We start from the raw sequence: 25,341 nt of genomic DNA on the forward strand, positions 1-25,341 counted from the left end.
GTTCAGGTCGGTCGCAGATTATGCTTTGGAGTTTAAAGCGCTAGCTGGGAAGGTGGATGACTGGTCCCAAGCAACCATTATCGAGCTCTTTAAGGATGGCTTGAATACAGAGGTGCTGCGCTGGTCCCTGGGGAGGGACGACCCATATACGCTGTACGAATGGATCCTGCTGGCGGGGAGGGCTGAACATGCCCAGGAGATCTTTGCCCAGCGGAAGACCGCCAAGTCGGGGCGGGAGGTGAAACCCAGCCGTCCAGTGAGCACTGGGGGGAAACCGGGACAACGACCCTGGGACGAGGAGCGGGAGAAGCGGTACGCCAAAGGCTTGTGTTTGAGATGTGGTAAGGAGGGGCATCGAGTAGCAGCATGCCCGAAGGCAAAGGGAGAGGAACGGCCCGGCAAACCGTCGGCGAAGTCCCCTGCATTGCCGAGGAAGCAGAAAGCCGCGGTGGCTGAAGCCGAGGGAGACGATGTGATGTTCTACGACATGGAAGGGGAGACCGAAATCCTGCAGCCGGCGGGAAACGCCACCCACCTGCTCTAAAGGGCGCCGCTGGGCAGGTGGTAGAGGAAGGGCGCGAGCCTCCATCGGTGAGTGGCAGTTACCGCATTCTCACGGTGAAATTGAAATTGGGCTCCCAATCCAAGACTGTAGAAGTATGGGCCATGATTGATTCGGGGTGTTCCCGGTGTCTTATGCACCCCGACGTGGTAGCGGCTTTGGAGCTACCCATTTTCCCTTTACAGCGACCCATCGCTTTTACTCAACTGGATGGGTCCATGGCAGGGGGCAAACCGGTCACCCATTTTACGGGGCGCGTAGCCTTGCAACTGGGCAGCCACCAGGAAGGGTTGTCTTTTGTCGTGGCTCCTGTGGGGGGACCCTTGGTGGTGTTGGGGGTCCCCTGGTTGGTGCAGCAAAACCCCCACATAAACTGGGTTTACCGAACTATCACGTTTAGGGATGGGTTCTATCAAGCGGCCGAGGGGAAGGGTGCCCCAGAGGAGATGGTGGGGGTTGCGGCAGCTGCGACTCCGCCTTACCTGGCCCCTCCTCTGGAAGGCTTGCCGGCCGAGTACAGGATGTTTGCTGATGTATTCGGTGAAAAGGAAGCCGACCAGTTGCCCCCCCATCGAAAGACGGACTGTACCATAGAACTGCTGCCCAACACCCAATTGCCCAAGCCAAAGATTTATTCCATGACACAGAAGGAACTGACTCTGTTGAGAGACTTTGTGGACAAAAATCTGGCGCGCGGATTCATTGAGCCGGTGAATTCACCGGTGGGGGCGCCGGTGCTTTTTCGCCCAAAAAAGGATGGGACATTGAGACTTTGTACCGATTTCCGCGGATTAAATGCCGTCTCAATTTCCAACAAATATCCCTTGCCATTGATCAAGGACATGTTGTCACATCTGGCCAAGGGAAAGATCTTCTCTAAGCTTGATTTAAGAGAAGCCTACTATCGTGTACGAATCAAGGAGGGGGATGAGTGGAAAACTGCATTCAATTGCCCGTTGGGAGCTTTCCAGTATAAGGTGTTACCATTCGGTTTGGCTGGGGCCCCTGGGGTATTTATGCAATTAATCAATGAGGTACTGCATGAACATCTGTTTAAAGGGGTATTGGTGTATTTGGATGATGTATTGATTTATACTGAAACCATGGAAGAGCATGTGGCTCTGGTAAGGAAGGTATTGTGTAAACTCAGATCAGCTGAATTGTATGCCAAACTGTCTACACTAGGTGACATCGTCAGTGTGAGGGAGTGTGGGGCTTGGTCCCTATTGATACACAGTAACTTGCCTTGCCAGTGTTGATGGGGTGGGGGTTTCTTCTTGGTAGTGCCGTGATGAGGGTATTGTTTTCTGCTTGAAAGAGAAAACAGAAGCAGAAAGCAGAAAACATATGAACAGGGAGCAGACCCCACATTCCCTCTGACTGATGATGTTACCTAGGAGGGTAATGAAATGTCTGCAAGCCAACAGCCAAGCTCAGAGAGCAGCAAGGACTCCATGTCTTTTTTGTTGTTTTTAACTCTGGTTGCTTTTTTTTTTTACTGTTTTTATTCTGATTGAATTGGGAGCTGCCCAGAGTCAGGTATATAGGGTGACCTATCTTTTACTTACTTACTAACTAACTAACTAGCTAGCTAACTAAATCCCCTTAATTGAAAAAGCAGGCAGAAAGGCAGACTCTGCAAGGCACAAATATAGTACAGGCAGGTTTAAGAACACCTGGAGATTTGGAAAGATATTTCATAGAAGTAAAAACCCTTGGGGGTGGCAGAACCCCACAAAATGGCCCAATAGCGATGGAATAAGCCAATTGAGCATCAAGAACTGAATTCTTAAATGGGGGGGGGGGAATGCAATGGCGTCTTCTGGGAGAGGATGCACTGACCAGAAGCCATCCTGTTTTTACAGCAAGTACCCCTTCTCCTTTGTGAAACCTCAATATCTAATAAGCAGGTACAGATTTTCTGTGAAGATGCAGATTGCCTTTATTCCTGTTCTGTCAAAATGGATAAATAAAATAAAATAAAAAAATAAAATAAAATAAATCCCTCTGTTTCTAAAAGGCAACAAAATCTATTTTAAAAAATTAATTTAACAAAAATAAAGACAAAAATCAGAGAATACAACTTCCAGAATGAAATGGTGTATTTTAACAACAGGAAATGGTCTTACCTTGAATTTTTTCCTTGCAGGTTGCCGATAATTTGTACCCGCTTGTGAGCATGTTATTAACTAGTATGTTATCCATGCACGAGTACTGGCCGCTGTTAAACGTAGAAGTACATTAATACATTAATTTAGGTTTAATGTTCCCTAGTGGGGAGGGAGGATCTGGGAAAGAGCAGATCAGCACTGAGGAATTTAGATTCCCAAACCCCTAATAATGAACCTGCAAAATTTAGGGAAATAAGTATCAGACAGGGGCATTTACGGGGGTGTGAATCCAAAAGTCAAGTTAGTAGCCACAACCATGCAGTCAAAGCCCTGCCCCCTTCAGATACAGGTAGTCCTCGACCTATGACCATTAATTTAGTGACTGTTCGAAGTTACGATGGTAATGAAAAAAGTGACTTATGACCGGTCTGCGCAGTTAAGACTGTTGCAGCTTCCCTGCGGTCACGTGTTCAAAATTCACCTCCTTGGCAACCAGCATGTATTTGTGATGATTGTCACAAATTGTGTTTGTGTACTGGGGTCACATGATTGCCATTTGTGATCTTCCCAGCCGGCTTCTGACAAGCAAAGTGAATGGGGAAGCTGGATTTGCTTAATGACCATGTGATTCACTTAACGACTGCAGTGATTTGCTTATGACAAAAAGGGTTGTAAAATTGGGCATGACTCACTTAATGATGACCTCTCTTAGCAGCAAAAATTCTGGTCCCAATGTGGTCATAAGTCGAGGACTACCTGTACTATCCCAGGGTCTTTAAAGTCTCTTGGTGAAAGCTCTCCTCTCATACAGATGGGAGCAGGAAAAGACAAACCTAGCTGTTGAGCTCCAGACCAGCCTCCATTGTAAACATCAGCGCTCCAGACATTTAACCCTTTATTTACCGGTTTACTTGGCTGAAGGCTCATACCGTAGACATGACATAGTTAAATTAGTTTCTTTTTTGCAGACAAAAATGGATCCATGCTCTGCTGAAAGCCCTTATATGCTCAGAGTTTAAATTCTAGTCCTTTTCCTCCTGTCTGGCTGGATCAACAGATATTCGGAAGGTGCGTTGCTTGCCTTAAGAGTCATCTGCTCTGTGTTGACGTAAGAGCTCTCTTTTGCATGGGACCTGCTGGGTCCTGCCTCATCAGCTCCCTTCCTTACACCTAGGCTTGACTGCACATCAAGCTTCCCATTTCTAACTTTTGATTTAAAAAGGGATTAGAGTAGGATAGCCGTATTAGCTGAGAATGCTGGTATTGTTGCCGATAAATCTGGAAGATGACAGAGTAGATTAGGAAGATGCAGAACTGTGCCAATCTGCTCCATTTTACTACTGCTAGTAGAAGAGTATTTCAATCCACCAGCTGGGATTTTCTGTCTCTCTCTCTCTCTGTCTCCTTCTCTTTTTACAGATTCTAAAAAAATCCACATCAACATTCCATTATGCGCAGAGCTGCTATTAGCAATTTTGCCTAAATGCGTAACTGTAAAGCCTATTTCCAATAAATCCATTTTTAATGCTAACTTCTCTTATATCCTTCTTTGTTACATACATTTCTTTAATTAGGCCTTTAATAGCAAATTTCCCCAGAGTATTTAATGCAAATAGTCTTTTTTAACGCACCAACTGAGGAAGCGCACGTTCTTTTTCATGCCCATTTCTCAGAAATAGATGGGATTTGGGGAGGCAGATTTTTCTCCAAATCAAAATGGATATGCTGTTATCAATGATACAGTAAAGTCCATTTTGGTGGATCTTGCAAATCAGTTTGATAGGAACCTCAGGGGGTTTCCCTTGCTATCTGGGCTCAACTCTTGAGTCTCAGTCTATCTGCATTAGCAATTTATTGTTATGATTTCCCCCAAGGAATTCTGGGAGTTGCCAGATAGACTTCAGGTTTCCTGTTCAGAGGTCCCCATAAGGAGAGCCTTCTGCTCTGGCTAGAGATCATTAGAGAGAAGGTATGGTGGCGCTGTGGGTTAAACTGCTGAGCTGCTGAGCTTGCCGATCGGAAGGTCGGCGGTTCGAATCCGCGTGACGAGGTGAGCTCCCGTTGCTAGTCTGAGCTCCTGCCAGCCTAGCAGTTCGAAAACATGCAAATGTGAGTAGATTAATAGGTACCGCTTCGGTGGGCAGGTAACGGCGTTCTGTTTAGTCATGCCGGCCACATGACCACGGAAGTGTCTACGGACAAACGCCGGCTCTTCGGCTTTGAAACAGAGATGAGCATCGCCCCCTAGAGTCGGACACAACTGGACTTAATGTCAAGGGAAACCTTTACCTTTACCTTTTTATGGCCATTAGAGCACTCTTTACTTGTAATATTACTCCATCCATTGTGTGGCTTAGAAGAAACAGGTCCATTAAGGTATTTCTGGATGACAGCAAGAACCAGTAGTTCCAACCCACAATGAATGGATGGTAACCTTTAGTTGTCTTTCTGTTCAATTGATCTTTGGGATCAAGTATGCTTTGCTCCTTCCCTCATCAGATTGCAAAAGTGTAAATATGAATCCAGGTGAGGCCACCTTCAGGAAAAACAGGCAATGTCACCTGGGCAGCAGGTATTTATGGAGATGGTGGCCAAAATGGCCATTAATCAGGTTGTGGATTGTGGTGTCATCCTGTGCTGAACCTATGCTCAGTGGCTTGCCCATGATTGAGAGCAGACTTGACTCAACGTATGCAAACATACTTTTCTGTTCTTGTTGTGTCCTCTGCTTGCAATATTTCTCTTTGCAGGGTTGGGCTTGTGTCATTCCAGGGAAGGGAAAGAATCTTACCTTGGTTCTTTAGTACAGTCTCTACAAGTTGGCTTGGAAGAAGGGGTGACAGGCTCCATGTCAGCATCTTCATTCACTGGGGAGCACACAAATGGGGGAAAGGGAGGAATCCAGTTTTAGACTGCAAGGAATTAAATGCAAAATTCTACAAACTGTGTACTTTTGTGATAATTCTGGAAGCCTCGTTGAGAGCTTACATTTTTCAAACAGAACAACGGTTCTAATGATTTGGATTCTTCTAACTTGGAAGCCTGTCTCACTTTTCTCCAACTGGGCACCCTCTACATGTGGAGATATTCCAGGTCCCCTCTGGTCAGCCCTACCAGGTAGACCAGACCAGGAAATCAACTCCACAGGAAGGCTAAAACTACAGTACTTTTATTGCATCTGGCTGTAATAATAGCCAGAATCTTGCAAGTCTGATTGTGCTGTACCTACTACCCCTTCTTATACTCCTGTAAATTAGGGAGGTGTCTGTCTCAGCATCTGCCAAATAATTATTTGCCTGTTGTGGACTTAAGATATATTTCTTCCCTCATCTCTTTGGTAACAGCTTGCATATCTCCGTCAAGGCCATCTTTCTCACTCTCCGCACCTCTGTTAAACAATGCCATCTTGTGGCACCAAGCAGCCCTGCCTTTTCTGTTGTGATGGAATAGCCTCATCCTAGACATTGACCTCTTAGTCTTCTACTTGGCCTCTTTCCCCAGACGTTGGGCCCGGAGGATAGATGAGCCCAACATAGGTGGGGTTTATGTGGTTAGGTTTGTTATACTGTGCCTTGGTTTTTAAGTATGATTATTTTAATTTCATTTTCTGTTTGGTTTATAGAGATGTTATTGTATTGTTTTTAACAAAGCAGGGCTCCAACTTTCAGGCAGCAGGCTCATGGTTGCCATCTTGACATTTTTGACACCTCATAAGGATGTACCTACTTATAGGATTCCCAGGGAGTTAGTCTAAACCTTACTTGAGGGAGCCAGATTTCAGTAGCCTGGTTTAAACTATGTTGGAAACTCTGGTTTTTTTTCCCCCTTAAATTTAATGTATTTAGCATGCTTAAAATATTTCTTATGTGTAGATCATTTATCGGTGATTTTCTAAAACACTAATTGCTTTAAATGTTGCTTTAAAGGGTAAGTAGTATTTTTGCAACCTTCAGATTAACTGTAATTAATATAGGAAACTATAAATACGGAATGCAGGTGTGCTCTGTATTACATAATTCACATTTGCATGATGATGTCATCATGCACATGATGTCATCATGGCTTCTAACAGAATGTCGCTGCTAGACTATTCTCTGTAGCAGGCTGTTACGATCATGTCCTCTCTCTTCCATGCCAAATACATTAACTTCTACTTTGCATTCGAAATGCTGTTTTTGGCTTATCCCCCAAAGCATAGAAGACAGGGTGTCCACAGGGGTGAGGTCAAAAACATCAAGATGGTGGCCAACTCCATGCAATGTTCCACTTTTTTTTATATATGTATCATGACACATGTAAAAACAGGGGTGGGGCTTTGTAATGGGCCGTGAGAATAACCTTGAGGAACAGAAGGAAGAGCCGCAACCAAGACGGTCAGATAAAAGAAATCTGAGTCCAAAGCAGGAATGTAATTTGAGAAAGCGTCTCAGACTTGACCCTCCTTGGTTCTTGTGTAGATAAAGGTGAGAGGGGAGGCACTTTCAGAGTTGCAAGATTTTTTTTATAATGAAAGTAGTTTTAGTACTCATGATTTTGGTTTCCTAGTCTGGTCTACCTCGAAGGGTTGACAGGCTTCGATCACATGGTTGGGACGGTTTTGACCCCACCTGTGTGGACATCCATGCAAGAAGGGTTGGACGTGGTTAGTGCTTAGAGACTTTTGGTCTGAACTTTTTATTACAGAGTGTTGTTTCATAAAGGAGCTATTTGAAAAAGAGACATCCAGCAGGGAGGGAGGTCAAAAAAGTCAATATTGCAACCATACAATTGAAGCCCTGATCCTTTTAATGTGTGCTATGCTGCATGTCTTCAGCAAAGGATCGTTACCTTGTCGTGGTGCTGGAGCTTGAGCACCTCAATGATGCCATGAGCTAAACCGTGAAGGGCCACCCAAGACGGGAAGGTCATGACAGAGAGGTCAGACTAAATGTGATCCCTGGGGAAGGTAATGGCAACCCACCTCAGTATTCTTGCCGTGAAAACTAAATGGATCAGTACAACCAGAGATATGTCGGTATACCATTGGAAGATGAGACCCCCAGGTCGGAAGATGGTCAAAATGCTACTGGGGAGGAACAGAGGATGAGCTCAACTAGCCCCAGACGTGATGACGCAGCTAGCTCAAAGCCGAAAGGACGGCTAGCGGCCGACGGTGCTGGTGGTGAACGGCAAATCCGATGTTCTAAGGATCAACACACCATCGGAACCTGGAATGTAAGATCTATGAGCCAGGGCAAATTGGATGTGGTTATTGGTGAGATGTCAAGATTAAAGATAGACATTCTGGGCGTCAGTGAACTGAAATGGACTGGAATGGGCCACTTCACATCAAATGACCACCAGATCTACTACTGCGGACAAGAGGACCACCGAAGAAATGGAGTAGCCTTCATAATTAATAGTAAAGTGGCTAAAGCAGTGCTTGGATACAACCCAAAAAACGACAGAATGATCTCAATTCGAATTCAGGGCAAGCCATCTAACATCACAGTGATCCAAATATATGCCCCAACCACAAATGCTGAAGAAGCTGAAGTAGAGCAGTTCTATGAGGATCTGCAGCACCTACTGGACAACACGCCTAAAAGAGATGTTATTTTCATCACAGGAGACTGGAATGCTAAGGTGGGCAGTCAAATGACACCTCGAATTACAGGTAAGTATGGCCTGGGAGAACAAAACGAAGCAGGACACAGGCTGATAGAATTTTGCCAAGACAATTCACTCTGCATAACAAACACTCTCTTCCAGCAACCTAAGAGACGGCTTTATACATGGACTTCACCAGATGGACAACACCGAAATCAGATTGATTACATCCTTTGCAGCCAAAGGTGGCGGACATCTGTACAGTCGGTAAAAACAAGGCCTGGAGCTGACTGTAGTTCAGATCACGAACTTCTTCTTGCACAATTTAGGATCAGACTCAAGAGATTAGGGAAGACCCACAGATCAGCTAGATATGAGCTCACTAATATTCCTAAGGAATATGCAGTGGAGGTGAAGAATAGATTTAAAGGACTGGACTTAGTAGATAGGGTCCCGGAAGAACTCTGGACAGAAGTTGGCAGCATTGTTCAGGAGGCAGCAACAAAATACATCCCAAAGAAAGAGAAAACCAAGAAGGCAAAATGGCTGTCTGCTGAGACACTAGAAGTAGCCCAAGAAAGAAGGAAAGCAAAAGGCAACAGTGATAGGGGGAGATATGCCCAATTAAATGCAAAATTCCAGAGGTTAGCCAGAAGAGATAAGGAATTATTTTTAAACAAGCAATGCGCGGAAGTGGAAGAAGACAATAGAATAGGAAGGACAAGAGACCTCTTCCAGAAAATTAGAAACATTGGAGGTAAATTCCAGGCCAAAATGGGTATGATCAAAAACAAAGATGGCAAGGACCTAACAGAAGAAGAAGAGATCAAGAAAAGGTGGCAAGAATATACAGAAAACCTGTATAGGAAGGATAACAATATCGGGGATAGCTTTGACGGTGTGGTCGGTGAGCTAGAGCCAGACATCCTGAAGAGTGAGGTTGAGTGGGCCTTAAGAAGCATTGCTAATAACAAGGCAACAGGAGACGATGGCATCCCAGCTGAACTGTTCAAAATCTTGCAAGATGATGCTGTCAAGGTAATGCATGCTATATGCCAGCAAATTTGGAAAACACAAGAATGGCCATCAGACTGGAAAAAATCAACTTATATCCCCATACCAAAAAAGGGAAACACTAAAGAATGTTCAAACTATCGAACAGTGGCACTCATTTCACATGCCAGTAAGGTAATGCTCAAGATCCTGCAAGGTAGACTTCAGCAGTTCATGGAGCGAGAATTGCCAGATGTACAAGCTGGGTTTAGAAAAGGCAGAGGAACTAGAGACCAAATTGCCAATATCCGCTGGATAATGGAAAAAGCCAGGGAGTTTCAGAAAAACATCTATTTCTGTTTTATTGACTATTCTAAAGCCTTTGACTGTGTGGACCATAACAAATTGTGGCAAGTTCTTAGTGGTATGGGGATACCAAGTCATCTTGTATGCCTCCTGAAGAATCTGTATAACGACCAAGTAGCAACAGTAAGAACAGACCATGGAACAACAGACTGGTTTAAGATTGGGAAAGGAGTACGGCAGGGCTGTATACTCTCACCCTACCTATTCAACTTGTATACAGAACACATCATGCGACAAGCTGGCCTTGAGGAATCCAAGGCTGGAGTTAAAATCTCTGGAAGAAACATTAACAATCTCAGATATGCAGATGATACCACTTTGATGGCTGAAAGTGAAGAGGAACTGAGGAGCCTTATGATGAAGGTGAAAGAAGAAAGTGCAAAAGCTGGTTTGCAGCTAAACCTCAAAAAAACCAAGATTATGGCAACCAGCTTGATTGATAACTGGCAAATAGAGGGAGAAAATGTAGAAGCAGTGAAAGACTTTGTATTCCTAGGTGCAAAGATTACTGCAGATGCTGACTGCAGTCAGGAAATCAGAAGACGCTTAATCCTTGGAAGAAGAGCAATGACAAATCTCGATAAAATAGTTAAGAGCAGGGACATCACACTGACAACAAAGGCCCGCATAGTTAAAGCAATGGTGTTCCCTGTAGTAACATATGGCTGCGAGAGCTGGACCATAAGGAAGGCTGAGCGAAGGAAGATCGATGCTTTTGAACTGTGGTGTTGGAGGAAAATTCTGAGAGTGCCTTGGACTGCAAGAAGATCCAACCAGTCCATCCTCCAGGAAATAAAGCCAGACTGCTCACTTGAGGGAATGATATTAAAGGCAAAACTGAAATACTTTGGCCACATCATGAGAAGACAGGACACCCTGGAGAAGATGCTGATGCTAGGGAGAGTGGAAGGCAAAAGGAAGAGGGGCCGACCAAGGGCAAGATGGATGGATGATATTCTAGAGGTGACGGACTTGTCCCTGGGGGAGCTGGGGGTGTTGACGACCGACAGGAAGTTCTGGCGTGGGCTGGTCCATGAAGTCACGAAGAGTCGGAAGCGACTAAACGAATAAACAACAAAATGCTGCATGTAAAAAAAGAATCAGACTTTCATCATGCTGTTGTGGCCACCATCTTGATTTTTTTATCCCTCCCCTGTATGCAGACACTCCTCATCTGAAATCCATAGTAGGATAAAAAGAGGCCTAATATAATAGTTCTTTTTGAGTTTTTTCTTTCTAAGCTTGTTCTGCTGTCTTCCTACTGACCTTTAAAATGTCTAAATAGCTTAGACCAGCCTTTCTCAACCTTCTGACCCTGGAGGAACCCTTGAAGTATTTTTCAGGCCTTGGGGAACCCCTGCACATTCAGGCTCAAATATAGGCCGGAAGTTACAAAATTATTATATTCGTTTCATGGGTGGGCCTGTATAGATGCATTAACAGTGAATGTTCTTAAACTGAAAATGAAGAATGAAACCTACCACTTTAAGGTGAAGTTGCCTGAATTTGAAATAATTTTTAAAATAAATTGTGATATCCCAGGGAACCCCTAGTGACCTCTCATGGAACCCTTGCTGAGAAACCCTGGCTTAGGCTGAGATTCTACAAGGACCCACCTATTCTATTATGAATTTATTTGGTAATAAAAAATCCCCTTTTGAAGATGCCTCTCTTGTTACAGACCCATCTTTGCAGCACCCAGGAAAGGGCCTTCTCCTGCCTTGTTCCACTGTTGTAAAAGGTCCTTCCCTCAGAGTGACATTTCATTCTTACTTTCCCAGTGCTTGGAAAATCCATAAAGATCTTTCTATTACATCAATCACTGAACCCGTCACATACTTTCAGTACCAATATTAGTGTTAATTTTAATGTGTTTTTTAATCTTTTTATCTTACTATAATCTTTATTATATTTATATTTATACTTATTATATTGTTTATACATTTATTATAATCTTTTTATATTCTCTTCTTGTACTTTAAACTTAGATAGCTTCCTTGAGTACTTGACAGAGTAGAAAGGATGAAGACTAAATAAATACAGAGCTAGCTTACGGATAGTACAGAATAAGACAGTGTTTCTCAATCTTGACAACTTTAAGATGTGTAGACTTCAGTTCCCAGAATTCCCTAGTCAGTATGTGTGGACTTCAGCTCCCAGAATTCCCTAGCCAGCAGGCTGGCTGGGGAATTCTGGGAGTTGAAGTCCACACATCTTAAAGTTGCCATTGGAATAAGGCAATGACATTTCTTTGTTTTCTATATTCATGACAACTTACACAGATATTCATATGGATCCGTGTTCCGCATTTCAATCCAGTTGGTGTTGCTGTAGAATTTCTGGAGGATATGGAGGGCTTTCCCAGCACTAAGCCGAGCTAAGTCCAGAGCTGCTGAACTCACTGGTTCTTTCAGATTAGCAAACATTGTATCCCTCAGAATTCGAAATTGACGGATACCTAAAAAATCAGAAGAACGTAGAATCTTTTAAAATAAGCAAGGCTCCCATGGGGGATGGGAAAGGAGTACGGCAGGGCTTGTACGCAGAACACATCATGCGACATGCTGGGCTTGAGGAATCCAAGGCTGGAGTTAAAATCGCTGGAAGAAACATTAACAATCTCAGATATGCAGTTGATACCACTTTGATGGCTGAAAGTGAAGAGGAACTGAGGAGCCTTATGACGAAGGTGAAAGAAGAAAGTGCAAAAGCTGGCTTTCAGTTAAACCTCAAAAAAACCAAGATTATGGCAATCAGCTTGATTGATAACTGGCAAGTAGAGGGAGAAAACGTAGAAGCAGTGAAAGACTTTGTATTTCTAGGTGCGAAGATTACTGCAGATGCTGACTGCAGTCAGGAAATCAGAAGACGCTTAATCCTTGGGAGAAGAGCAATGACAAATCTCGATAAAATAGTTAAGAGCAGAGACATCACACTGACAACAAAGGCCCGCATAGTTAAAGCAATGGTGTTCCCCGTAGTAACATATGGCTGCGAGAGCTGGACCATAAGGAAGGCTGAGAGAAGGAAGATCGATGCTTTTGAACTGTGGTGTTGGAGGAAAATCCTGAGAGTGCCTTGGACTGCCAGAAGATCCAACCAGTCCATCCTCCAGGGAATCAAGCCAGACTGCTCACTTGAGGGAATGATATTAAAGGCAAAACTGAAATACTTTGGCCACATCATGAGAAGACAGGACACCCTGGAGAAGATGCTGATGCTAGGGGGAGTGGAAGGCAAAAGGAAGAGGGGCCGACCAAGGGCAAGGTGGATGGATGATATTCTAGAGGGGACGGACTCGTCCCTGGGGGTGTTGGCGACTGACAGGGAGCTCTGGCGTGGGCTGGTCCACGAAGTCACGAAGAGTCGGAAGCGACTAAACGAATAAACAACAAACCCATGGGGGATCAGCACCGTTGGGCCCTTGCCCAGGCTAGTATCCCACAGGTACAGTCAAATGTCAGCTTGAAAAATAATCAGTATTTTTTCATTGGTTTTGAGATTTGATAGACACATCAACCCCTTTGGTTAAAGGACATAGAGCAGCCCTTTCTAACCAACTCTAGGAAGAATTGTTGTTCGAATGCCTTCTATGGGTCTCGGAATCATCAGCCAGGAAGATGATGATGATAATATAGTTGAAAAAGTTGAAAATGACCAGGTTAAAATACTGTGAGATTTCCTAATACAAACGGATAAAGTCTTGGCACATAACACACCAGAGTTAACTTTGGTTGAAAAGAAGAAACATGTGGATAATTGATGTGGCTTGTACGGCCTGTTGAAACCAAAAAAACTAAGTAATATCTTGTTCTGTATTTGTCTATAGAATACTTTTCCCCCCCTAAAATATTTTCTCTCCTCCATGGATGCATTTCTAAATACGTTTTATCCTACAACACACATTTGTAAAGCATTTTAGTTCCTTTGGGTGGGGGGTGAGTCACTGCCAAATCTGAGGAATGCAGAATGGATGCACATCTTACTTTTGTTAATCTCTTCACAGTGGAAGAAGTAACTGCTGTCCTCTATGTGAGCAGCTTCTATTTGATTATTCCCATCAATAATTGTCTTCAGAGCTTCTTGGAATCGACGGGGAGAGACGTCAGCTGTGTAAGAGAGAGAGGGAAAAAAGAGATGATTCTAGCATCATCAGATCTGTTCAAGCATATCTCCAACGCAATCTCTTTTAGAAGATTTAAGTGCTAAAATATGACAAGTAAATTTCCAAAGGAATAAGCAGCGGCTGTTCTTAAGGCCCCATGCTAGCCTTCCCTAACCTGAGAACCTCCAGATGGCTAAGAATTCTGGGAACTGTAGTCTTAACACATCTGGATGGACTCAGGTTGGGGAAACCCACTCTGCAATCACCATCAACTTTCAGTGAATGATTGCTAGCATAATGTAAAGTAGCATAATAACTTACTGAATTGGACATAAGCATGTTTAGTTCTTGTTTTCCTTTATGGGCCTTCTTACTCTCCTACTACGTATCAGTGTACACTTTGTGTTTTGTTTACTGTCATTTTATAGACACGGTTTTGGTATTTCTCTTTGGGATTTATAGTTTTAGCTATAAATCCTGTACTGGTCTGGTCAGTAACCATAGTAAAGGCTATTTGGTCACATTCTCTGAATGTAATGAAGATGATTCAGCTTGGCAAATTGGGGAAATGGGATGATCGTTTTATTTAAAGAATGTATTTATTTATAGAATTTAGAAGGCAGACTTCCAGGGAAGAAATGGCCAACTGAAAATGGCTGTGCTGAGAGTGAAGCTGATGACTCTGGCAGAATGAAGGGCCAGTAAGTGGACCAGCTCTTTGCAATTCCTCTCTGGACAAGCAGAGGACTTGGGATCACCCACAAGTGTTCCAGACAGCTGCTTCTCGCAAGGAGACTGCAAGACATTGGTCTCTGGTGGGTTTAGAGCTCTGGGAGACAAGGGAATAGCCATCTTAGCCCAAACCACAGTTGGCGTCTTTATGGACATAGGGTTTGCATGCTACATTTCTTAATCATTTTCAGAAATTGCTTGTTAACTGCTTTTCAGCTATTAGGAACCTTTGGAATGACAAGTTTTATAACACTGGGTGCGTTTCCTTCGATCTTTAGTGAAAGACGTTTTAAATACAAGTTTAAGGACTTAAAAAAACCTTTTGTTGGAGTAAACAGCAAACGGGTGATTAGAACATTGATTTTTGAAAGTTACAAATGGACTAAGGGTTCATATGGATATGAAATAAGATTTTGAAATTAATTATAAGAATCCTTCCCGTGGGAAAATGCTGTTGTTTTGAATTCTTAAAAAAAAATGATACAATGGGACTTTGAAGGTTGGACACTAGAGGGAACCAGAAGGAACTAAAGATTACAATTAAAGGAGAAGAACACTTAAATTTGACTTACTAACACAGAATGGAGCAAAATACTTTAACAATGGATGTATTGAAGGATATTTGTGAATGATGGACCCTGAAGTTCATTTTAAGAGTGTCTACCTCTATAGATAGACTATGTTTCAAAGATGTTATAGAAGAGGAACAACTGATCTGAAAGTGGATTTAAAAATGACAGGTTACAAGAATAACATGGAAAAAGATGTTACACTGGACATACAAAAGAAACCAGCTGATGTCTTAATTATTTAATATTTTCTTTTTCTTTACTATATTTTTCTTTTTCTTTCTACTTGTTTTCCTTTCCTGCACTTTCTATTTTTTCTTTTCATTCTTTTCTTTTTCTAAGTTCGTATTAGTTTTTATCTTTTTAATTGTAATGGTTAATAAAATTACTATTAAAGAATTTAGAAGGCCGCCCATCCCAACCTGGTGACTCTGAGTGGCTAACAATAAGGATCTTGTTCTCTAGATGGGGGTGGTGGTCTTCAATTCTGAGGTTTTTTTAAAAAAAACTTTGGGAGGGTGGCCATTTCTACTAGTTAGAGCAGTGCTGCTCAACTTTGGCGGCTTTGAGACATGTGGACTTCAACTCCTAGAATTCCCCAGCCAGCATGCTGGCTGGAGAATTCTGGGAATTGAAATCCACACATCTTAAAGCTGCCAAGATTGAGAAGCACTGAGTTAGAGTAAGTTTGCTACAACTAGCAAGTTTTCTAGGATAGGGATGCTGTGGCATATGGTTTTTAGTGGCCTGGTAGGGCTGCTGTTATGCTGATGTGAATTAGAGAGAGAGAAAAAGGGATAAGAAGGGCAGGTGTCCTGTCACGTGAGTTGATGAGAGGACCTGGCCGCTAGCCACGGCTGTTGTGGGGAGATGTTGAGACAGCAGTCCCATTGGTCCAGCCTGGTATATACGTAGGTGTTGGGGTCTAGAGCCCTGGGTGGACACCGGCTTCCTCAGTTGTTGGGGAACATGCTGTTGGTCCAACCCAAAATTGGAGAGAGAAAGGAGAGGAGAGAAAGTGAGGGGAGAAATGAGGAGAGAAAGTGAGAACTACAAAGACTGTCATAGAAGGGAGTAGCTGGAGAGAAAAGTTGGAGAGTAAAGTTGATATGAGTGTGTGGAGCAGTTGTTGGTTCCTGGTTGGAGAGGAAGAAGAGAAGTCTATGGGTGGCTTCCCTGGAGGAAGAGAAGCAAAGTCCTGAAGAGATGGTATCTTTACCCAAGATCCAAGATGGGAAGGAGGGAGATGGCTGGCTATGGTCTGAGTCTTTGGTGAAGTCCTAGTCTCTGGGGAACGACTGGGCAGGAGACTCCTGAGGGAGGTTCTTCCCCCAACAGAGTAGACACAGATAAGGATCAGCTAAGTGGATCCAAGGAAAGGAGATGAGCTGCACTGGCCACACTCATTTGTAAATCCAGCACATTCCTTCCTTTTACTCTCTCTTGATAATCCCAGAAATGGAGAGGGTGATGGAGTGAAGGGGCAGGAACTGAAGCATTTAGGAGGAGAGTTAGAGGGGAGAGAGTTAGAGGAGAGAGACTTAAGAAGAAACCTGACCTTGGGCAGAAGCCAGGATTTTGTTGTAAATACTTATTGTTGTGAAGACTTTGGCTGCATATAGTACAGAAGAACCATAAAAGCCTCCCCTGCCTTGGTTTCTCCATGCCAGTTACCATCCTTGTAACCCTAACTACACCTCCAGTTCTAAGAACCCAGTCACACCATGACAGATGGAGTTAATGGACCCTGTAGTTTCATACTGAGCTTCCTGTTTTCTCAGGGAAGAAGATGGTGAGACCCGCAGCCCGCATAGGGAACGGTGGACGGTCTCTTTGGGCCTGGGGGGAAGTGGGCCACATTGTCATGAGTAAGGATGGCGAGCAGGGGGCTCCCACCCAGACTGTCAAGCGCATGCGTAGCACTGAGGAACTGTTCAGCCATTCAAAGAGACACAGATCGGGACCGCCTTAACCTTTGGGGTTTATATGGCTGGGTTTTTCCCATGCTTCTTCAGTTTGTTAGGATTCTTGTTAAGTACTAGTAATAAATATTAGAGACCAGTTCATTGTCTCAGTGTGTTTCCTGGTAGTTAGGACATCAATCCTAACAAACTCATACTCCCATCGAAAGAGGGAGGAACAAGCAATTAAGCAGATACATTTAGAAATGTCTTCAGAAAACCAAGAAATGCGGCTCGCCATCCAGCAATTGGCAGCAGCCCTACAACAACACCAGCAACAAGTAGATCTCCAGATCAACACATTACAAGCTGCCATGCTACAGCAGTTACAACAACCAGCTCCGATTAACCCACAACCGGCACCAGCAGCAGCAGCAGCAGCAGCTCCACCAGTAATGTTGAGATCCCAGGGCAGTCTACCAGAGAAATTTGGAGGAGAAGCAGGACAGCTGAGAATCTTTCTCACACAGTGTACTATGTTCTTCGACAGCAGACCCGCAGAGTTTCCCACAGACAGAACCAGAGTCACCTTCATCCTAGGCCTGCTGAAGGGACCAGCTGCCAAATGGGCTATTCCCATGTTGGAGAACAACGACCCGATTCTCAACGACTACCAGAACTTTTTGGCAGGGTTCAGAGCACACTTTGACGACCCTATCAGAGAAGCCATGGCCAGCCGGGAAATTCGGAGGCTCAAGCAAGGTAACAAGAGGCTCAAGCAAGGTAACAAGACTCTACATTGCTGATTTCAAGTTGTTAGCAGGAGATCTGGACTGGAATGAGAGTGCATTAAAAGACCAATTCAAACAGGGGCTGGATGAGGAAATTAAGAATGAATTGGTGTGCCAGGGAACACCAGCTACGTTAGAAGCCCTATATCAGCTATCGGTGGTCATAGATGCCAGGCTAGAGGAGCTTAGGCAGATGCAGCCGGGGAGAAGCAAGACCCTCTGAGCATTTTCAGGATTTCCAGCTCCCTCTGTAGCAGCCTCTCACTCAGCACGAGAGGAGCCAATGCAGATTGGGGCAAGCAGGAGACTGATTTCCGAGACTGAGAGGCAGAGAAGGAGAGAGAGCCCTGTGTTTCTACTGCGGAGCCCAGGGGCACATGGTGAGAGCTTGCCCAGTGAGAGGCCAAGCAGCTCCAGTAAGACCCCCAGGGCAGGCAGCTGAAACAAGACCCATCCCCGCCTCTGTTTCCAATCAGGGAAACTCCGTTGGTCTCCCTCCACAGAGCGTGGAGACCGTAAATCAATTAAGGAGGGCTCATTCCGAAGATTCCAGGCAAGCCTTTTACTACTTACCAGTAAAAGTCCATGTCAACCCAGAGCACCAGGTCAAGCTAGAGGCCCTCGTGGATTCTGGAGCTTCAACTAATTTTATTGATGCGCAGACCGTACAAGACTGCAACATCCCGACCAGAGAATTACCATGCCCCATAGAAGTGGAGACCATTGACGGCCAGCCCCTCAAGGCAGGGCCGATTAGAAGGCTCACAGAACCGGTGCAGCTGACAGTGGGAGACTACACTGAGTGGATCCAGCTTTATGTTACTGCAGTGCTAAATGTGCCAGTAATCCTAGGCACGCCTTGGCTGAGGATCCACAACCCGTTGATGAACTGGACTACAGGAGCAATCTCCTTCCCAGCTAAGGAATGCCAGCACCACAAGATTCAAGCCGCTCCACACTCTCCAGCAACCAACGCAGTCACAGTAGCAGGGGGAGTCCACTTGCCAGCCAAGTATGCAGATTTTGCAGACGTTTTCAGCGAGCAGGAGGCCACAGCACTACCCCCCCATAGGGACTGTGATTGCACCATTGAGTTGATACCAGGAGCCAAGATTCCAGCAAGGAAACAATATCCCATGTCCCCCAAGGAGTTAGCCACCTTAAAGGATTACTTGGACTCCAATCTCCAAAAGGGGTTCATCCGACCATCTACGTCCCCAGCGTCTGCTCCTACCTTCTTCGTACCAAAGAAGCCTGACCCGTTGGCACCTGCAACCCAGGAGACACCCATGAGAGTGGTCCACGACTTCAGTTTTTTAAATAAACAAACAAAGAGAGAATCCTATCCTCTGCCCTTAATCTCGGATCTGCTAGATCGCTTACAGAAGGCACACATTTTTACCAGGTTGGATCTCAGGAGTGCGTACAATCTGATCCGGGTGAAAGAGGGGCACGAATACCTGACTGCCTTCGACACCAGGTTTGGAAAATTTGAGTACCTTGTTATGCCCTTTGGCTTGTCTAATGCAGGAGCCATATTTTCCAGATTTATGAATCACGTTTTTGCTGATTTACTAGACAAGTACATGGTCGTTTATCTAGATGACATATTAATTTTCTCTGAGGATGCCACAACTCACGTAACCCATGTACGTAATGTTTTGCAAAGACTAAGAGAGAACAGGCTGTTCGCCAAGCTAGAGAAGTGTGCCTTTGATTTAACTGAAGTACATTTCCTGGGCTATATAGTATCCACAGAAGGCATATCCATGGATCCTGCTAAGGTCCAGGCAATTCTCTCTTGGCCACCTCCCCGAAATGTTAAAGATATACAAAAATGGTTAGGATTCTGTAATTTTTATCGCCGTTTCATAAGAAATCACAGTGAACGTACCAGACCATTTACACAGCTCTTGAAGAAAGGCTCAAAATTCATATGGGGGGAGAGGGAGCAAGCAGCGTTCCAGGAATTGAAGCACCTTTTTGCTTCCCAACCACTCTTAAGGCACCCTGACCCCACGAAGCCATTCATAATGTATTCAGATGCTTCAGATGTTGTCATTGGGGCAGTGTTATTGCAATATACAAACAAGGCAGAGAATACATTGCTTCCTTGTGCCTTTTTTTCATGCCTGCTCTTACCAGCAGAGAGAAACTATGATGTTTTTAACAGAGAGTTGCTGGCAATTAAAGCAGCATTCCAAGAGTGGAGGCACTGGCTAGAAGGGGCGACCTTTCCTGTGAAAGTTTGCAACGATCACAAGAATTTACAGCTTCTACAGAACACCAGATCCCTCACCCCACGCCAGATCAGATGGAGCCAGTTTTTCTCCCGTTTCAATTTTGTTATTTCGTATGTGCCCGGGGCGCAAAACTGCTTGGCAGACGCCCTGTCTCGATCCTTTCAGGCCAACCCCCCACTCACCAAGAAGTACAGGCTACTATATTACAACCTCACAACTTTGATCAGCCGATGAGGGGGAGCCAAACAGAGAATTTAGCAGCAGGCAGACAAGCAGAGGACCTATTTTCAAGAGCCAGAGCTCAGCAGCAACAGGACCCGTATGCCAGGGCCAGGATGGATGACCTCCAGACGGCCCCGCAAGACACTGCCTCCCCATTCAATGTGGAGGCAGGAATCCTCTGGCATAGTGGGCGATTGTATATTCCCCCTTCATTGAGGGAAGAAGTACTGAGACTGTGTCATGACCACCAGACGGCAGGCCATGGAGGCGTTTTCAAAACTCTCCATAGAGCTCTGAGAGACTACTGGTGGCCTAAGATGGTTGCAGACATTAAGGGGTACGTTGCTTCTTGTCACACCTGCAGATGAGCCAAGCCTCTCCCAGGGAAGCCCACAGGACTCTTGCAACCCCTACCCACCCCCAGTAGGCCTTGGGATACGATCTCCATGGATTTCATCACTGATTTACCCCCGGTCCAGGGGCTGACTTCCATACTGGTGGTGGTGGACCTTTTCACAAAGATGGCACATTTTATTCCTTGCAAGGGCCTCCCATCTGCACCAGCCACAGCGCAGTTGTTCATAGACCACGTTTTTAGGTATAGAGGCATGGTGAATCACTTGGTGAGTGACAGAGGCCCACAGTTCACTTCCAGGTTCTGGAGGGCCCTTTTCCAGTCATTAGGGGTCCAGATCCACCTGTCATCAGCGCATCATCCTGCCAGTAATGGGCAAGCTGAGAAAATTAACCAATGGTTACAGCAGTATCTCAGGTGTTACACCACTTATCGGCAAGACAATTGGCCAGCCCTGCTGCCCATGGCAGAATTTACTTATAACAACTCTGTGCAGTCCTCTACCCAGATGTCTCCGTTCCAAGCGCTCTACGGGGTTAACCCTCGGGTGTTGCCCACCTCCTCCCAGCAGGGAACTGTTCCAGCCGCGGCTGATTTTCTTAAAGAGCAACAAGCCGCACAGGAGTTGTTAAAGGAGCAGCTGAACAGGGCAAAGAGTGCTTATAAGAGAGCTGCAGATGCTCACAGACAAGAGGGGCCAGTGATTGCAGTAGGAGACAAAGTGTGGCTCTCTACCAAGTTTTTGATCTCTACCAGGCCCTCCAAGAAGTTGGACTCTAAGTTTGTCGGCCCTTTCACTGTGGTGCAGCAGATAAATCCAGTAGCTTATCGTTTACAGCTCCCACCATCCATGAAGGTCCATCCAGTGTTTCACAGAGCCTTGCTAGCCAAAGACCCTCCCCCAAGTAACTTGCGATCACAACTACCCCCCCCACCTCCAGTAATTGTGGAGGGAGAGGAAGAGTATGAAGTGCAGGAAATTCTGGACTCTAGGAGGAGGGGAAGGGGCATCCAATATTTCATACATTGGAAAGGGTACCCTGAGGAGGAGCGCACGTGGGAGAATGCCAGAGATGTACATGCTCCAGCACTGGTTCATCGATTCCATCAGCTTTTCCCTCACAAACCCAAGCCTCGCATTTTACCCGAGATTCCTCTTTCGCCTGACCAGGCCGAAGAAGCCCAAGCTGAGGAGTTTGTGAGTGTGTATTTCCCCCCGCCCCCGCCTGAAGCCTCGACTCCAGTTACAGAGGAGCCGGGTGAACCACAGCCCTCAACCTCGGGCTTGCATTTCCCAGGGGGGAGGGGGGCTGACCCTGCTAACTCTCTAGATGTTTTTCAGCAGCAGCCACCTGGCCCGGAGGCGTTATCGGATTGGGAGGGCAGCACTGCTTCGTCCTTGGAGGAGTTGTCCTTTGAAGAATTGCCTTCTTTGCCCAGTTCCCATGGGACTTTACAAGCAGACACCACATCTTATCAAGACTCTGGAGGGGAGGGGGCTGAAATGGAATGTCAATCTGGAGGGGAGGGTGATGTCATGAGTAAGGATGGCGAGCAGGGGGCTCCCACCCAGACTGTCAAGCGCATGCGTAGCACTGAGGAACTGTTCAGCCATTCAAAGAGACACAGATCGGGACCGCCTTAACCCTTGGGGGTTATATGTCTGGGTTTTTCCCATGCTTCTTCAGTTTGTTAGGATTATTGTTAAGTACTAGTAATAAATATTAGAGCCCAGTTCATTGTCTCAGTGTGTTTCCTGGTAGTTAGGACACACATCCTATGAAGAGGCTCCTGCCTTTCCACCTCTTACCTTCAAAGTGGGCCTTAAATAGTTCCACTGGGTTCTTGTCCTTGAGTTCTCCTGGATTCATGAGACGTCTTCCAGGCAAAGGGTTCTTCTCCATGAACCAGGCGACAGCCTGCAACACCCCCTTTTCTGTGATGTCGGCATCTGTGAAATCACTTGAAGCAATGCCCCCCGATTCGTGGTTGGGGTAAAACCCGCTCACAAGACCCACATAGAGGAGCAAAGGGAGCTGTCTGGGCAGCAACATGGTTTGTGGCTGGATGTGGAGAGACGGGACAGAAACTCGGAGTTTTCCCCAGCTCTGCCTCACTGCCCCTGCCTGCCTGCCTGCCTTGGCTGTGGGAGTTAAATAGCTGAAGTGGCCTAGGGAGGGGGGAAAGGGGAAGCTGCCAGCTGTTTAGCTTCTTTTTTTCATATTGAACCTGCCTCTCCAATAAGGTCAGGATCATACCCTCCAGTTGCAAGGGAGGTGCACTACAAACAGCATTTCTGACCAGTTGTGAGACCGATATTTGTTGAAACTCCATGGGGTGCGATGGGGGAGTGTGTGAGTCTTATTTGCTCAGATCAGTGTTTCTCAACCTTGGTCATTTTAAGATGTGTGGACTTAACTCCCAGAATTCCCCAGCCAGCCAAAGATTCCTGTTTGCTTAGAAGACCCTAACCCCAACTCTGGATGCACATAGTCATCCATGAGGGACCTCTAGCAGGACAAAATAATTGATAGCCCTCCCAAATCTGTTCCACAACTACTGTCATTTAATGCATCAGTGAAGCTTTCTGTTCTGCGATCCTGTCAGCCAGTCTGTCTGACTTCTAGATTATCCCATCCCATCCCATCCCATCCCATCCCATCCCATCCCATCCCATCTATTTATTTAATCAAATTTATACACCATCCATCTCACTATATAAGTGACTCTGGGGGGCTTACAAATAAAAGGTCATTAAAAAAAACCATTATAAAAACTAAAAATACAAAGTTAAAGGAGAAAAGCTAAAAGGTGAAGAGAGTGCAGGCCCACAAGTAGGGTCTGTGTCACCCGGGGCAAACATGGATTCCGTGCCCATTTTGGTGCCCCCCAGCGCGGCGCCCGGGGCACAAGCCGCACTTGCCCCCCCAGTTGCAGCCCTGAGAGAGCGTTCTCTATCCGCCATGCCATGCCATGCCATGCCATGCCATGCCATGCCATGCCATGCCATGCCATGCCTATCTTATTAGTTTTTTAATCATTATTGCACATTTAAATATGTTTGAACTTCCTAGACTGTTTGGGGGAAAGGAAGAATTAATCTATAATAATTTTCTATTTTCTTTTTTGGGGGGAGGATTTCTGTAAATCTTGGGATACTCTGAGAAGTTGATATTCTGAGTGTATGCAGGATCATTCGATCTCTATAAAATACTGATGTAAGATAGGAGTAAGCAGCTGCTTTCGCTAGGGATTATTTACCCTATTTTGCTAGGCACTAAAGCTTATCTTAAAACTCTGAAATCCACATTGATTTGGGACTCACCAGCCAGGTCTTTGGGTTCAAGCTTTGAGCAAACATTTACAGTAAAATGCTGCTCCAAACACTGGGCCCTTTTCCAGAAACTGTGGCCTTCGGCCCTTTCTCCTGAACTAGGACAATAAACTTACAATGTTTGTTTTTAAACAGGTCTTCTAGGATTACATGAGTGTTCATACATATAACTCAACACTGAAGAAAATCCTCACCGCGTGTAGACATCAACTGAGTAGGAGCAGCCCATGTCCTCATGCACCTAACTGGATATGGGTCTACTCAAAATAAGCCCTACTGAGCTCAGTGAGATTGATTCCTGGATCAATGACCACAGACTTGCAGCCAAATTAATTGATCTATTGTAACAGACACTACATGGAACTGTCCTGAAAGAGTTTTTAGGTGCATTAACAGCCCTGAAGTGAGGAAGAAAGCAGGACCAGGTTTCTGGTTAAATAGAAAGAAGCAACCACTTCAGATGGTAGACTCAAAATGGGTGGCAATGGTCTTTCTGACTCCACATTTGGAGCAGCTGCTTCTTTGCTCTTAAAATGTGTGCAGTGGCATCTGCGGGGTGGAGTCAAGAGGAGAGCAAAATAAGGAGGTGAGAGCATTGTGATGTCATGATGCAAGCCCTACTTCTTTTGACATGCTTTGTGATGTCACACATGCCCCCCAAAAGTGGAGCTTGCAGGAAGATGGTGTGACTGTGTTTTTGTCACTTTGACCACAGTTGACCCTGGAGTTGGATGTGTGTGGATGGTTCTTACCTGGAGAATGGCCAGAAGCAACAAAGCTGTGGGCTTTGTGGCAGGGACCCCAGGAACCCCCTTATTATATCTATCTATCTATCTATCTATCTATCTATCTATCTATCTATCTATCTATCTATCTATCTATCATCTCATTTCAGTTGTGTCCGATTCTTAAAGACTGCCTGGACAAGTCCCTGCAGTTTTCTTGGCAAAGTTTTTCAGAAGTGGCTTGCCATTGCCTCCTTCCTAGGGCTGAGAGAAAGTGACTGGCCCAAGCTTACCCAGCTGGCTTTGTGCCTAAGGCAGGACTAGAACTCATGGTGTCCTGGTTTCTAGCCTGATGCCTTCACCACTACACCAGACTGGCTCTCCTTATAATATTAGGGCACTGAAAATCCAGGTGGAGATGCTTCCCTCCATTCCTATCAGAGCTACTGGCATGTCACTGCTCCAACTCCTTGGTACCACCCCTGAGCTGACATACCCTAGCCCTGGTTTTGATGGTATCTTGATGTAAGGTTAGGAGAAGCCATGCTTCTCACCCTAAAACAGTAGGAAAGAGGGGTGGTGGCAATGGGTGCAGGCCCTGGCCCTGGCTGTGGTGTCACTTCAGTGTGGGGCTAGGAGTGCAGCTGCCCCTTGGCCTGCCCCACCTGGCCATGGGGTCAGGCTTCTCTCCAGCCTGAGGGAGGCTCCTTATTGCCTGACTGAGATGAACTGCTTCTTCCCCC

General features: G+C 45.4%; 1 protein-coding gene across 1 annotated transcript in view; it reads right to left on the reverse strand.

The window, feature by feature from the left end:
* LOC134488908 (von Willebrand factor A domain-containing protein 7-like) overlaps positions 1–22,689 on the reverse strand; it is a 47,972-nt gene extending 25,283 nt beyond the window's left edge. The window contains exons 1-5 of the mRNA XM_063291261.1: positions 22,350–22,689; positions 13,608–13,730; positions 11,900–12,079; positions 5,465–5,540; positions 2,692–2,783 (exon numbers count right to left, since the gene is read on the reverse strand). Coding sequence (XP_063147331.1) covers positions 2,692–2,783; positions 5,465–5,540; positions 11,900–12,079; positions 13,608–13,730; positions 22,350–22,593 — 715 coding nt within the window. The 5' untranslated portion in view covers positions 22,594–22,689. The remainder of the gene's footprint in view (positions 1–2,691; positions 2,784–5,464; positions 5,541–11,899; positions 12,080–13,607; positions 13,731–22,349) is intronic.
* Between the last annotated feature and the right edge of the window lie 2,652 nt (positions 22,690–25,341).

The sequence above is a fragment of the Candoia aspera genome, chromosome 2, assembly GCF_035149785.1.
Source record: "Candoia aspera isolate rCanAsp1 chromosome 2, rCanAsp1.hap2, whole genome shotgun sequence".
NCBI lineage: Eukaryota > Metazoa > Chordata > Lepidosauria > Squamata > Boidae > Candoia > Candoia aspera.